Source organism: Pogonomyrmex barbatus, unplaced genomic scaffold (assembly GCF_055798465.1).
Source record: "Pogonomyrmex barbatus isolate J1 unplaced genomic scaffold, ASM5579846v1 scaffold2, whole genome shotgun sequence".
In the NCBI taxonomy this organism is placed as follows: domain Eukaryota; kingdom Metazoa; phylum Arthropoda; class Insecta; order Hymenoptera; family Formicidae; genus Pogonomyrmex; species Pogonomyrmex barbatus.
In genome coordinates, this window is record NW_028297116.1 from 1318662 (window position 1) to 1333065 (window position 14404).

Sequence of the window (14404 nt, forward strand, 5' to 3'; positions counted from 1 at the left end):
AAAATTCATTGATATACTACTATCAACCATCGCACTTATACTGTTCCCGACTGTTTTCACATTATCGGTATTCGTGCGATCAGTATTATGAGCGCATTTCGCAATAAGAATCTGCAAAGCGGAAACTGAAACAGCCGTTCGGCCGTACGTTTTATTTTATTGCCTCGAATCGTGTGCTTGTTAAGAGAAGTTTCAGTTTTACGCCACTTTTTATTAATATTAAATTCTTGTATTCTCTAAGAAAATCTCTGTTTTTACCCTTTTCATGCGCGAATCATGATGCACGTATTAACCATCCACAACTATTACGTATTAAAAAAATTATAAATTGAGCAGAATTAAAGATAAAAAAACTTTCGGGACTTTTACAGAAAATAAAGTATTCATTCTTTATTTGTCGAATAAAAACATTCAAAAATTCACTACTCTTTGGTAATGAAATTTTAGTACGTTTCGCACTCCTGGCACTTGTAGATCCTTATCGATCACGAAGAGACGCGCGCACTTGTAAAATAAAACATTTATTAGGATAACGAGAAATTAATGAATCGATAGCGATTAAAAGATTAGGAACGCAATGTAAAGAAACGGAAAGCAAAATAAGAGGGAGGAACAAAATATAAATAAATACTGTCTGAAACTTTTAGCGATCTAGCATCTAGCACCTACATCCGGTATCATGTATCAAACTGATTGTTCGCGATTTTTTTTTCCGTTTGGCTTGCGTTGGTCAAACGGGGTGTGCCTCGCGCAACCCTCTCATTGCGCATTGGTTTATGCAACAGTTGTTCACGTGTGACCTTTGATACGATATACAACCTTTCTCCCTTCCTCCGCAGAAAATTAACGATATGACGTGCTTTATCGCGCGACGTGCGCCGATACCGCTGAGTCTACTATCGCTGACGTAAGACCTCACCGGACTCAGGGCCCTTTCGAAGGCTCGAGGGTGTATCTCCTGCCCTCTTTCCCATGATTAACGAGAATTTTTCTGCTAATTTAATAACGGCCTGCTGTCGAATCGAGTTCATGGCAGACCATTTGTAAAACGGCGATTATCCCGAGTGGCGTCGAAGGTAACAGGAAGATAACGCTTGCAGCAGACATTGATATATGGCGTCGTTTAGCAATTAATCCTTTATTTCATCATTAAGTTACCAAAAAAAAGTATTATTGTCGTATATATTTTGATAAAATTATGACAAGTTGATGGAGGCCATTTAAATATTATTCATATTATTTTCATTGCCATTTTTGGAGATTAAAAACGGCAAATATTAATTTTGGATTTTACATCACGAGACGTTTTTTTTTTTTATTTATATTGTTATTCTTTTTGTCCGTTTTGTTCCCTCTCTTTTTCTTATTTCGTCAGTCGCGAGACATATGATAGGTCGCCACAGAAAGGAACTGCAAGAGGTGAACTGGACGGAAAAATATCTTCACGTTTTTACGTAACACTGCAACCGAAAACCGTCACAGGGCCGTGCGACAGTGAAAGTTTCGCCACATATGAAACTTAAGATGCGCAGAAAAAGTATGTTGTATATATCATATCAAGGGGTCAAATTGAGCAATCCTGATAGGCGGTACAATGCGTATTTAAATAATTGTATTACAATAAAATTACATTTATATTTGTATAATATCTGTAATAGCAGGATGTAATTCTAAGAACATTTAGAAAATATAAATATATAAATACACTTAAAGTTCACTTTATATTATATGTAAAAATATTATAAATATTTATTTGTTCAAGTTTTCTGTAATTGAAATAAATATATCTATACGTACATTTTTTTATATTTATTTCTCAAATATACTTGCTATATAATATACAAGATGGGACGTTTAAAACAAAATATCGAGATATTTTCGTTGCATTTAAATATATATGTGAAAAGATGCTATTATTAAATATTAGTTAATGTAAAGATAGAAATATACTAATAAAAGAATTAATGGTCATGATCATTTTTGAGCTTTCAAGCTCATTAGCTTTTTCTTAATAATAGAACTATATATTTTTTAAATATCTATATTAAAAAGAATTTTAATATTTCCTAAACAACACGTATTGATTGGTCATAATAAATTTTTAAAACCATCAATCAATCTATTGTTCCTTCATATAAACATATGAATTCACACTCAACTTCAGAAATAAGTAATAAAAATTATACTACAAGTTTCGAGAAAATCAGTTTCTGATTTTTAATCAAGAAAAATCAGTTGCATATTAAGTAAGCATTATGTATATTACAATGCAATTTTCAAAAGAAGAAATCTTTTATGCGATATTTACTTATGGTGAAAGTGAACAGTGAGACGGACACATCGCTTGTATAATCAAAAATTTCTTGTTTGTGAACAACATTCACTTTTTATGTTTCGTAATGTAATAAAAGTATTTAAAGATACTCGCAACAATTATTGGAAGAAACGAATTTGCCAGAAAACAATGTATGTAAAAATAATAAAAAAATTGGAATTCTAGCTGTGAATGTAAAACTACATGACAGCTTTAAATTGAAATTAACGAAAGTTAAGTTAATAAAAAAAATATTTTGCAAATATTTCATAATCATAGCTTTCATCCCTATCATATCTATCTCGCATCAAAAAATATATAGTGCTAATTTTTATACTTGTGTTTATCATTATTGGTAATATGATTTTTACCAATAAAATTATTTTAAATATTTAATTATATTAAATAAATTTAAAAGGTTACCATTATTGATCTATTGACAATACTACACTGATTAAAAATAATAAAAGTTTATAGAGATTAATGTTTACTGCAGAACAGTTCACAACCGCATTATTCAAAATTTAACATTATTAACAAAAATCTTAGTTTAGCAAACGATTTTTCAGGTATATTGCTAGCATTACAAAGAAAAGAAATCACATTTTATACATCAATCATTTTAATCCCAAAAGGATTATTGTTCAGCGCATAATACCTTAAAAATAATATTAAGAAGTTTGATAACAATAAACACTAATGATGTTATTGAATATAGTCTTAACATTTCTCACATTTTTCTAATTCAACTTCTTTCAAGATTTCTTGCAAAAATACTACGAGAATAAATTGATTGCGAGAGGTACTAGAACAATATTTACAAAAGACTTTTCACTAAATATGCTTAAACAATATTACAATACGAAAACATTCGCAACTTCATTTTTCACTATTTTATTATTATAGCATTAGTCAAAGAATATGACGGTCTTTCAGAGTTTTTTGAAGATCAATCGTGGCTTGTGGACAATACTTTGAATACCTTTTACTATGAATCACATGAAGGGAATAATAATAGATAAAATTCAATACTACAAAATATCATTTATATTAAAAATTTTTTACATGTTCTTTTACATTTTCTAAATGTATCATGTTAGATATCTTGTTATATATTTGTTATATATTTTGTTATATACTTATTATATATTTTTAATTTAAATAAATAACATTTAAATCATATTCATATCGTTGAATTTATTTTAAAATCTTCTTTAATCTAAACATTAAATAAATATATAATTCTATTTAAGAAAAAAACTTTAATAATTTTGAAAAAGCTTGAAAATGATATAAAAAAAAATAAGAATAATAATTTTTCTATTATTATATTTCCATCTTTCATTGAGTCATTTTTATTAATGTTATTTTTTTATGCATTCAAACTCCAAAAAATATTCTCATGTTTCGTTGCGTGTTCTATTCTAGTATTCTAATTCTAATGTTCTAATCTTAATATGGAGAAAATACTCGAGCACACTCGATACTGATTGCATAATGTATTATACCTCGAATATGTATGTAATATATGTATGTAATATTCGAATATGAAGAAAATATTGTAATCTATTTTGCGATATTCTTCCATATTCTTAGAATCTACATATGCAGTATATGAATATATTTAATATCTGCAAGATATAGATGTCATGCGATATTCAGGGGGATTATTTATATCGAATTCGGTTCGAGTTTAAGTTAAGTAAGTCTGAGTTGAGTAACTCATTGTCCAATTCAAATTGTGATCTCATCCATAAATAAACGAATAAAATAAAAAGATTGGATTAAGCGCTTATGAAATAATTACTTTAAAAATACGAGATTTATCTATAACTTCTTTTTAGTTTGGAAAAATGGACAAGATTAAGTGTAATTTTAATAGAAATGACTTTATACGAAAATTTCTGTTCTATTTTCAGTAAGAAAATTCAAATGACAAATGAAAAAAGTAAGAGATTTATCGATAATCAAATTACCTGATTGATTTCCTCCATTTTTTTCAAATTCTCAACGTTTCCAATTCAATGTAACGAAATTAATAGAAGAAATCTGATAATTCCGCATCGTGGATTCTTGGACTAAACGGAGTTCGTCCAAACGGAGTTTCATGAAGAGTGATAACGAAGTTCTTCTTTCGAGGGATTGATTGCTCGATTTTTAATTCCCACCGACACAAATCGATCACGCGGTCTAACAAAGAATTTTTCGTGACGAGAGTCACACTAGAAAAATCGTTTTAGAAAGGCGTATTAGCCACGCGTACCTTTACCTTCTTGTTCGTCGTGTACTATCGCGCCGCTAACTGCTCTTACATCTCTATTTACGTGCGTGTAAATGTGTATAAGTGAGCGGGATATTATGGTAGATGTGCCATATATACATATACACATATGTAATATTCGTCTCGGTAAGATGCAATGCTGTGAGAAAAGCCTCCACCGGTATAAAAGGGGATGTGTCTCGTGAGGTCCACATCAGTTTCAGTAGTGATCTCTGCATCGCCGCATCATTATCGCCACCATGAACGCTCTAGTGAGTAATCTTATATCCTTCCCCGAATTGAATAAAATCATTGTGTTACATTTAGGCGGGATATATTTTTCTAACTTCATGACTCATTTCCCGAAGAATAGTTTGCGGAGTTTGTCCGCCCTGCGAATAACCCCATCTTCAACACATGGTGCATTCACATGGTGCAACTTGTAAATTTCTTACAACATGTGGCATAAAAATTCTCATTGTAGAAGATTCTGGAAACGATTTTTAAGTGTGACACATGTCTCGTATACTTCTGTTTTTTTTTTTTTTTTTTTTTTTTTTAAAATTCAATATGACACATGATAAATAAAAATAAAAATATATTTTCTTCTCGCAAATTTAAATTACGAGTGATTCACCGATTATTCGCCGGGAAAATAAACCGCTACGATATACACACGTATTTAGCGTTACGTTATAAAAATACTTGAGTCGACACATTGCAGCTTGTATTAGCGATCCTCAGTCTGGCAATGCCCATTTACGGCGAGGAAAAGGCAGAGGTAGAGAAAAAACAGGACAAACGAGGCGTAGTGGGTTTGGGATATGGCGGATACGCAGGATTAGGAAACGCCGTCGTGGGATCGGGTTATGCAGGTATTTTTTTTTTTCCTTGCATCACCGCCGCCTCCCGCGCGGACAGAATCCAGAATTCCATTTTTTCGATGGATTCGCAGAGAGAGAGAGAGAGAGAGAGAGAGGTCTCACGCGAGACGCCCTTTCCGATTTTTTTTCAGGTTACGGGCAGGGTTACATCGGCGGCGCGACCTACTCCGCGGGTTACGGCATCGCCGCCGCACCCGCCGCCACCTACGGCTACAGCGCGCCGATTGTGTCCCACGGCTACGGCGCGCCGATAGCACCCGCGATTGTGTCCCACGGATACAGCGCGCCTCTGTACTCGTCGTCGTACCGCGTCGGTTACGCCGGCGGTCTGGGATACGGCGGCTCCAGCCTGGCAGGATACGGAGGACTTGGATACGGATACGGCGCAGGATTGGGATACCGCCGCGGTCTCGCCGCCAGCTACGCCGGCAACGGGTGGTGAAGATGCGAGCGGTGAAGATTTGCCCGGTCGTACACTCGACATGTCGCGAAATGTCGAGGTGACCTCCCCCTCCATCCCGCCCCTCCCCCCCCTCTCCCCCTCCCCCTCCCCCCTTCGGTTTTTGTCTGTCTGACTTTATCCCTTCCCCGAAACATTGGTCCCCGAGTTTTATATTTTGTGCGACTTTTAAATAAATCTTGATATTTTGTAATAATCCGCAGTGCCTTTTCTTATGCGTCCGTCCTTATGCGTGAGGGAGAACTGTTTATTGCACGAATATTTATCTCGGAAGTTAAAACAATCGATTTTTATAAAATAAAAAGTAGAGAAAATTGATCAAGTTACAGATCATTTAATCATGTGCTACGATATTTTTTTATAAAATTGAAAAATTTATAAAAAATGGAGTTAAACAGTTCTTCTTCTGGAAAGATTCCAAATATAATTATCATATTAGATGGCTTCTTTTACGAAAATGTTTATATCCGCAAATATATTTTTATATTTCCTTTCTTCTTGTTTTTTTGAGCTGTTTGTAATATTTATAAAATACATTTCCATTATATTTTATTATTTTCTTGCACTTTTAATATCTAATTTCTTTTAATTCTTTGAGAGGCATATTTTTCTATCCGACGGATGTTTATTAATATTGTGTCGATATATTTTTTGAATAAACAATAATAAGTCTGAAAATACATTTTAGAATTCAAACTTTTCATGTATTTAAAATTCCTTATATAAAACTAGAGCTCATAAAACATTTTTAATAAATCACATATTATAAAATAAGATGTATTTAATATTTGTTAAAATTTATAGCTTTTTAGTTTTAATTTATTTAATTAATTTATGTGCGGTCCAATTAATTTAAAAAATTGCATTTCTCTATTCTAGTTTATTTACAATTAAAAATGTATTAATTAATTTATTAATCAATACATATAGCTGTTTGTTATTAAGAGTAATTATAGCCATCCACTGTAAAACGATCTTTAAACTGAGAACAATTTTACAATTTTATTCGCCTTATTTTCACAATTGTTATTTTTATCCTAAAATAACAGTGAAAAGGTCGTGGCAATAATTACTTTTATTTCTTCAAAATTTTAAATAGAACGAATAAGATAAATAGTAGCTTATTTGACAGTTGCAGTTGAATGACCCAGATGTCTTTTGTCCAAGACGTCATGCAGAGTCATTTATCTCTCAGTCAGATTGTCAGAGGAAAGCTTGACGAAAACGGAAATACGTAAATGTAGCATAGTAGGAACATAAATGTAGCGTAAGAAAAGAATGATAAAAGCGTCAATGTTGCTTTTCTATGTTTCGATGTTTAAATAATATAAATTCAAACATCGAAATATAAAAAGAAGTTTCCCTCTAATATATTTATCACTAGAAAATCACTGTTTTATTTATCTCAAAAGTGCAACTTATTGGATGCGTAATTAATATATATTAATATATTAATATAACATATAATTAATATTGTTCTTTCAAAATTCAATTCCTGATTTACGAAATTAATAATCAAAATAATTTTTATTATTTACTTAATTTTAATTCTCCTTTCGACAAACTTTCGAATTCCAACGTGAGGAAAAGATAACATATAGAAATAGCTACAATAAAAAACGAATAAATCTAAACACATCAAATTAATTTATATATCTAATATACATATGCATATTTATAATTAAAGAGACATTAAAATGGGAAATATGAAATATACGTTTAGTTAGAAAACGTTATAGTTTTTGAAAAAAAGTATTAAAACAGGCTGTATAATATAGAAAAAAAACTATTAAATTTTATAAACAAAATATATTTTTGTATAAAAAAATAAGCCAAAATTAAATTTAAAAATAAAAATTATGAAAAAATGAAATATAATTCGATTGGATTTGGTAAGTAAATTTCCTGTTTTATATATATTTCGATTCATATGATCGTCGTCTTCTCTCCGCCAGATGGCGACAACAAACAACACAAGATACCGCATTGAAGATAGCTTAATAACAACCTAGCGAGGTTAAGTTATTGTGAGAAAAGCATATTAGTTACATTGATCATGAATTTCCTAGCAAGAAGTGTTATAAATATAGCGAGAAATTGTATAGCAAACTCAATTCAAGGTATGATCATTGATCGTGATATAATATTATTGTTTTTTTGATAACCTAACTTTTACAACATAACTTCTGCATAAAAGAAATGTTTTCTATGAATCCTTTTCTAAATTTTTATCTTTATTTATGTTGTTTCTTATGAATTATTTTAGCTGTAAAAGAATATAATTCGATCATTTCGTTTGTTCATTTCGTTTATTTCATTTCAGGTTGCAACCTAACGAAGCTTTGTGAGAATAGCTACAGCCAAGGTAATTTTGCACAATACATCTTTATTCAATAAAGAACTAAAATCGTATTCGTTATTAACAGGAAACATACTAAATGTCACAAGGACAAGCGTTAGTACAATATTACAAGGTAATAAAATTTTTATGTTTCTATACAAGTCGTAGAATTTTTTATTTATAATAGGAGACAGTTTTCTCGGTTTACATAGAAAATATTTTTCATGTAGATTGATTCATTTATTTTTCTCATAATTGTCAATTTACTTCTAGTTGATCTATTAGTTCTATTGGAAACTATTTAATATTGAGAGAAATAATAAGTTCATTTCTTTTTGATTTATTATTGTTACTCATATATGCTCATATCATTGCTAGACAGTACCTATCAATCAGCATTACATAAATATAATTTTGTTTGTCTTTAATGTTCATCTTTTGACTGTTTCTCTTTTCTTGTTTTTCAAATTATTTATGGATGGTATCTTTAGAGACCTTGTGCCTTAGAACCCATTTGCATAATTAGAAATAGGAAAACAGAATTTATTAGCCAATCGGCAGGAAAACAGAATATTGTAGCAGAATATGACAGCTATTATGCAACTTTTAATTAATTGTAACCTGTTAGCTAACATTTATCAGTCGCATCACATTTTGAGATTTTGAAAAGATTTTGCTTTTTAATATCTACCTTTACATTTCAGTTATTCTGTAGTTTCTCTTTTATATTCGTTTCATCATTTTACAAAGGGTGAGTTAGGTAATATCTTTAGAGATCTTCCATGCCTTCTTTATTAGAAATAGAAAAGCAGAATATTGCAATAGAATAAAATGACAGCTGTTATAACAGCAAGTCTGATTGATTGAAATAAATTTTGTATTCTGATTTTTAATTCATATTTTAATGTGAATGCATCCTTATTTTAGTTAATCTAAAATAGCAAAAAGCATTTTAGTATAGATTAATAAATGAAATTGGATTTATTATATATTTATATAACAATATAAACGCTATGTTTATAAATAATATACATTCACAAATGTTGTTCAAAATAATTAATTTTATTTAATTTCAATTGAGAACTTAAATCAGCTATTTAATTTTTAATAATTTATATCATATTTATAAAGTATTCTGAGAAGTCTTGGAACAATGAAGAAAATATATGCTGATCTCTTGACATGGATAATAACGATAATTATAATATTTTTCTCAATAAGTATATTTACTTCTACAGTTATGAATGATTCTCTAAAATGCCGATGAAAGGTGAAAAACTCTGTTGTCTGACGATAGGCGACAAAGATCAATGAGTGGCCATCCGAGTGCTAATATCGAGAGAAATATAAATTTCCATAATAAGATAGAATGAGAAAAGAATACAAAAGGAAACAATTTTTTTGAATTTTAAAGAGTTTGTTAACAATCTTACTCTGAACGAAATATTTATTTTATATATGTTTTATATATGTTTTTTTTTTATTTCTGAATGATATTTTTGCGGTATCCTTTTTTATAAAAATTCAATTTTTGACTATTATTATGTTTAATTATTAAAGCTATTACGAAATAATGAAATAATTACATGATAAAAATTTATTTAATTTTTTTATTTAATAACTGTTAATGATATATAAATATTTAAGAGATAGATATAGATATTATGATTATTTAATGATTTTATTATTAAATTAAATTCATATATCTTTAAATTATATGAAAAGCACGAAATTAGACGTAAATGAAAATATTTTGATTTCTATACAAAGGATGTATAGGATATATTTTTTAAAAATAAAAGATCGAGATATAATCATAAGTGACCTATTTATATCGTGTGAAATGTTAGAAGCATCGCATTTCTTATAAACTAGAGCCGAATCTCTCTGAATCATCTGTAAACGTTTGTCGATATGTATCCTTTTTGCGATTTACTACTCGAATCTGGATTCTGCAAAAGAAATGGTTCGGAATTTTGAAGGAAAGCGGCTGAATTTTTGTGACATTTTTCCGCCACGAAAATACTCGCAGTCCTCACCTCTTTGATGTCATACAGATCTCGAAATCGGGGATGCGGTCACTTTGCAAGAAAGGAAGGGCTCGCGCTACGTAAAGATGGTGTGGTCACTACGAAAGTCGCACACAAGGGGATTGAAGGGTGTGACGTGTCCATTTGCGGTTGACCAGTTATAATGTGGGATTCTCGTATATTGTATTTTCGCCCTTTCCTCCCTTTTCTCGCGTCTCCAAAGAGAACACCCATCCATGAAGATTCATTCACGAGAACGTCCGTAAGAGCGTTCACAGATGCCTTATCAGAATTAGAGATCCCACGCATTTCGTTAACTTAATAATTCCGCACAGAATTTTCTTATATATGTGCGTTTTGTATTATACGAATATTTTTATTTTTAATGTTTTTCACTTGCTTTCACTTCTGTGATTCGGGCTATTGAATTATTTCATATTAAATATCTTATATTATAAATTTCGCAGAAAAAAAAAATATTGTAAATGCACAAAGAAGTAAAAACAGAATCGTAAATTATAATTAAAAAAAATTAATTTTTTATTAAAAATTCAAGTCACAATACCGCTGAGTTTATCTCATTTTCATATGCTTTAGAATCTCGGATATTAAATGAAATTAAAATTAGTTTGATATATCAATTTGACATATTAATTTATTGTTTTTTAATTATTCTCTCTGTTCTATCTCAAATATTACGACATATATGATTTGAAATGTGAATATGATTTTAAGTATGAAGAAAAGAAAAAAGCTCTTTAAAAAGCTCCTTTCTGGTTTATATTTATAGCTATCTTGAATTACGATATAAAAATTCTTGCAAAATATGTTAAAATGGAAATATTTTTAAAATAAAATAATGTTTGCAATCTATAGAATAGATTTGCAAGATATACCGAAAATTCACTTTTGCTCCGGTAATCAATAAATAATTTTAATTAATAATCTGAAATTGAATATTCTTGTTTTTGATCTTGTTTTTGACTGGAGATCTATCGGATTACTTTGTAAGAAAAAAATTTGCATTGCGTAAAGAATGAAAAATAGTTGTAATTTATTTTACTAGAATTTCTCATCATATATTTTCTCACTTCTGATCTAAAGCTATATTCTAAATTATATCATCGAGATAACAGTGGCTCTTTTTTTCTTTGAATGACCATGATGAATGACAGACAAACTTTAGCACAGATAGACAAACGAATCTAAACGATTTAAAATATAATCTTCGTGACAGTAACGATAATACGGAATTGAGAAATGGTAATGCTAAGGGACAACACAGGTCAATAACCCTCCCCCCCCAATTCAACATTTTCGCAGGATGAAAAGGGATACAGCCCTCACACCTAATAACTCGCCGCGCCGCAGTGAATGACCAAAAGAAGGGTTGTAGCGAAAAACTTCTACAGCAAAAAAATTGACCAATCACATTCAGTCATTCTTCTTACGGTCGAGGAATTTATCTAACAGATCACTCTTCTTAGGCAATTTTACTGCTTAAGTTCTTATGACGTTATTTTATTGTTCAAGTTCTATATGTTATGGATTTAAAGGTAATCCTCGACTATAATACTAGACAGAGCATTTGAAAATCGCTAATTCTTCAGGTATCGAATCTAAAAAAGAGAGAAATAAATAAGAATAGAAAAAGAGAAAAATGGCTCTCTCTCTCTCTCTCTCTCTCTCTCTCTCGCTCTCTATTAGTTGAATTTTAGTGAGAGAGAGAGAAAAGAGAAGAATATTTGTACAAATTAGAAACATCTCTTAATGAGATGTAATTTTTAAGTATGTAACGCTGTATCGTAAAGTTGAAATTATTATATATTATATTATTAATAAATAATTAATTAATAAATAATATATTAATAAATAATTAACCATAATTAAAAAATTATGGTTTCTACTTATTTATTACGTTTGAGAAGAAAACAAAATTGCTGATATACTCGAGCCGCTTTCGCATTACTGTTTCGATACGAAACAGTTCTGTCCAATGTCAACGGTCAGAAAGTTTTGGAAAAATTTTTAGAAAAGAAAAAGCAAAGAATCACGTGATTCTTAAGATGCAATATGAAAGATTTTCGCAATGTAATCTTGCGCATCTATGGAATGAAGGGTTTGCCTTTCGTTCCTTTTGTTCGGTTCTTAGTGAAGGCTTGGCCAGGATTAGCTAGGTGCTTTCCCACATCTGTCGTATTGATGGACAGCGGTCATTTCAAAATGATCAACAATGATACTTTCCTTCGGTATACTTTAGATGGTCACACAATGTCACAAATTCAGCAGGCAGCTTTAAAAATTGTCACATCATTTATTTCATTTATTACGAAGACTCGTGACTGATCACTTTTGTAACTTTCTTGTCGAGTATCTTTTTTGCCGACTGCATACTTGTTATTCGATTCTCGTTCTAGCTTTTTTGAAACAGTTTTGCGTAAGTTTGTCATATTACATACATCCTTTCTTTCGAAAGAGATCAAACGTTTGTCAAACATATATCAATGTTGCGTACCAAAATCAAATAATTAATTTATCGCATGACAAAAAAATATGGAAAAGTAAAAAATTTAATATAATTATAAAATACCTAAATATATTTCGAAATATATTTATGATCAAAAACTGAACTATCAGATTTGTTATACTCTCTATATATAAAATTTAAAGTTTTGATAAGTTTTGATGTATATATTTTTTTTTACGAGTTATATGAATTTTGAAAATGATATAGATTAAATTTTTAAAGATTGTGTTATAGAATATTTATGAATCTCAAATAATTTTATTACAATACATATCGAAATAACGAAAATGCAAAAAAAAAAAGCATATTTGAAGAGTTACTATCTGATGATACAATATAATTGACTTTTCAGTATTATTCAACGATTCTTCTATATTTGAGCAAAGTAAATTTTTTTAAAATATGATTATCATCCCTATTTGCTAACCATAAGAAGGTTTCTTTCTTTCCTTTTTTGGGTTCGCAAGAACTATTTACAATAGTTATCTTATTGGACTGTCTACCACAAATTTTTTCGGGTTCATCATCATAACAATCTTGAATACATTTCATTAGAATGCATTTTTTGTCTACATTACTTCTTCGGTTAGAATATCCTAATGATGTATCGTAATGATATTACTAACAGGTGGTGTTCCTTTGAATAGTAGTTTCAAAATTGTAGAAATTTATTTCGTGAAACAAACGATTAAAACCCATTAATTGGTATTTAAAATTAAAAGTGTATAGAAAATTGTATAAAAGTTGCATACTTTTTTTATATAGCCATACATATATATAACCGATGACAATTCTATTTACGCGAATGACCGCATAATTATTGATATTGACGCAGGATTGGCACAGATCAGATTCGCAAGCTCGTTAATGCAAATGCACAGGAGAGGTGGGCCATACAAAAAGCGCAAACCTTCGAAGAATCCTTTGGATGGTGCGCCGTTTTTGAAGGGTGTAATCTTGAAAACTATCATCAAAAAACCAAAGAAGCCCAATTCCGCGAATCGAAAGTGCGTCGTTGTGAGATTATCAAATGGCAAAGAAATGACAGCGTATGTGCCCGGTAAGATTTGTAATTCATGCTTGCTATTTCAGATTTGCAATACTACATTCGAGTTACTCGTGAGAAATTAGTCACCAGAAGAAACTGAAATTGTTTAGATAATTTAGATTGTATTGTATTGTTTCAGGAATTGGCCACAACCTGCAGGAACACAATATCGTCCTCTGCAGGAATGGACGTCTGCGAGATACACCTGGCGTTAAAATAAAATGCGTGCGTGGTAAATACGATTTGCCGCATGTATCTAAGCGCGAATAATTTATAATTTTTAACTGTCATCAATGCTAGTCTGAATTGATGAAATTTCTGTAAAAAAAAAGCAACTGTCATTATTGTGTATACTTGGTTAATTATGTACAGCTCTATTGATAAAATAATAATTCATTTCTTAAAAATCCACATCTCCTTATTCCTAAAAATAACTCGTTATAACATCATCAAATGTAATGTGGATATGTATTCCTGATAAAAATATAATGAAGAAATGATCTTTATTAATCTACTCATCGGGAATTTTAGACTTTAGAA

General features: G+C 30.2%; 2 protein-coding genes across 2 annotated transcripts; both read left to right on the forward strand.

The window, feature by feature from the left end:
* Window positions 1–4759: 4759 nt before the first annotated feature.
* On the forward strand, window positions 4760–6168 carry LOC105430448 (uncharacterized). The gene is made up of 3 exons (XM_011644016.3): window positions 4760–4846; window positions 5299–5449; window positions 5590–6168. Exons 1-3 carry the CDS (start codon window positions 4835–4837, stop codon window positions 5898–5900), a joined length of 474 nt encoding a protein of 157 aa, XP_011642318.3. The 5' UTR covers window positions 4760–4834; the 3' UTR covers window positions 5901–6168.
* A 1701-nt stretch (window positions 6169–7869) lies between these two features.
* Window positions 7870–14271, forward strand: tko (30S ribosomal protein S12 technical knockout). Its single transcript, XM_011644015.3, has 5 exons — window positions 7870–8038; window positions 8242–8283; window positions 8345–8392; window positions 13652–13876; window positions 14004–14271. The coding sequence occupies exons 1-5, from the start codon at window positions 7975–7977 to the stop codon at window positions 14132–14134; spliced, it is 510 nt and encodes a 169-aa protein (XP_011642317.1). The 5' UTR covers window positions 7870–7974; the 3' UTR covers window positions 14135–14271.
* Window positions 14272–14404: the final 133 nt, after the last annotated feature.

What these genes read in the sequence shown, in the direction of transcription:
- LOC105430448 (XM_011644016.3), top strand. An exon ending in CGTGGGATCGGGTTATGCAG is followed by an intron (nt 5,450 to 5,589) that starts GTATTTTTTTTT and finishes ATTTTTTTTCAG; the next exon opens with GTTACGGGCAGGGTTACATC.
- tko (XM_011644015.3), top strand. Translation starts at nt 7,975, where the DNA reads ATGAATTTCCTAGCAAGAAGTGTTATAAATATAGCGAGAAATTGTATA. An exon ending in TATAGCAAACTCAATTCAAG is followed by an intron (nt 8,039 to 8,241) that starts GTATGATCATTG and finishes ATTTCATTTCAG; the next exon opens with GTTGCAACCTAACGAAGCTT. An exon ending in TGAGAATAGCTACAGCCAAG is followed by an intron (nt 8,284 to 8,344) that starts GTAATTTTGCAC and finishes CGTTATTAACAG; the next exon opens with GAAACATACTAAATGTCACA.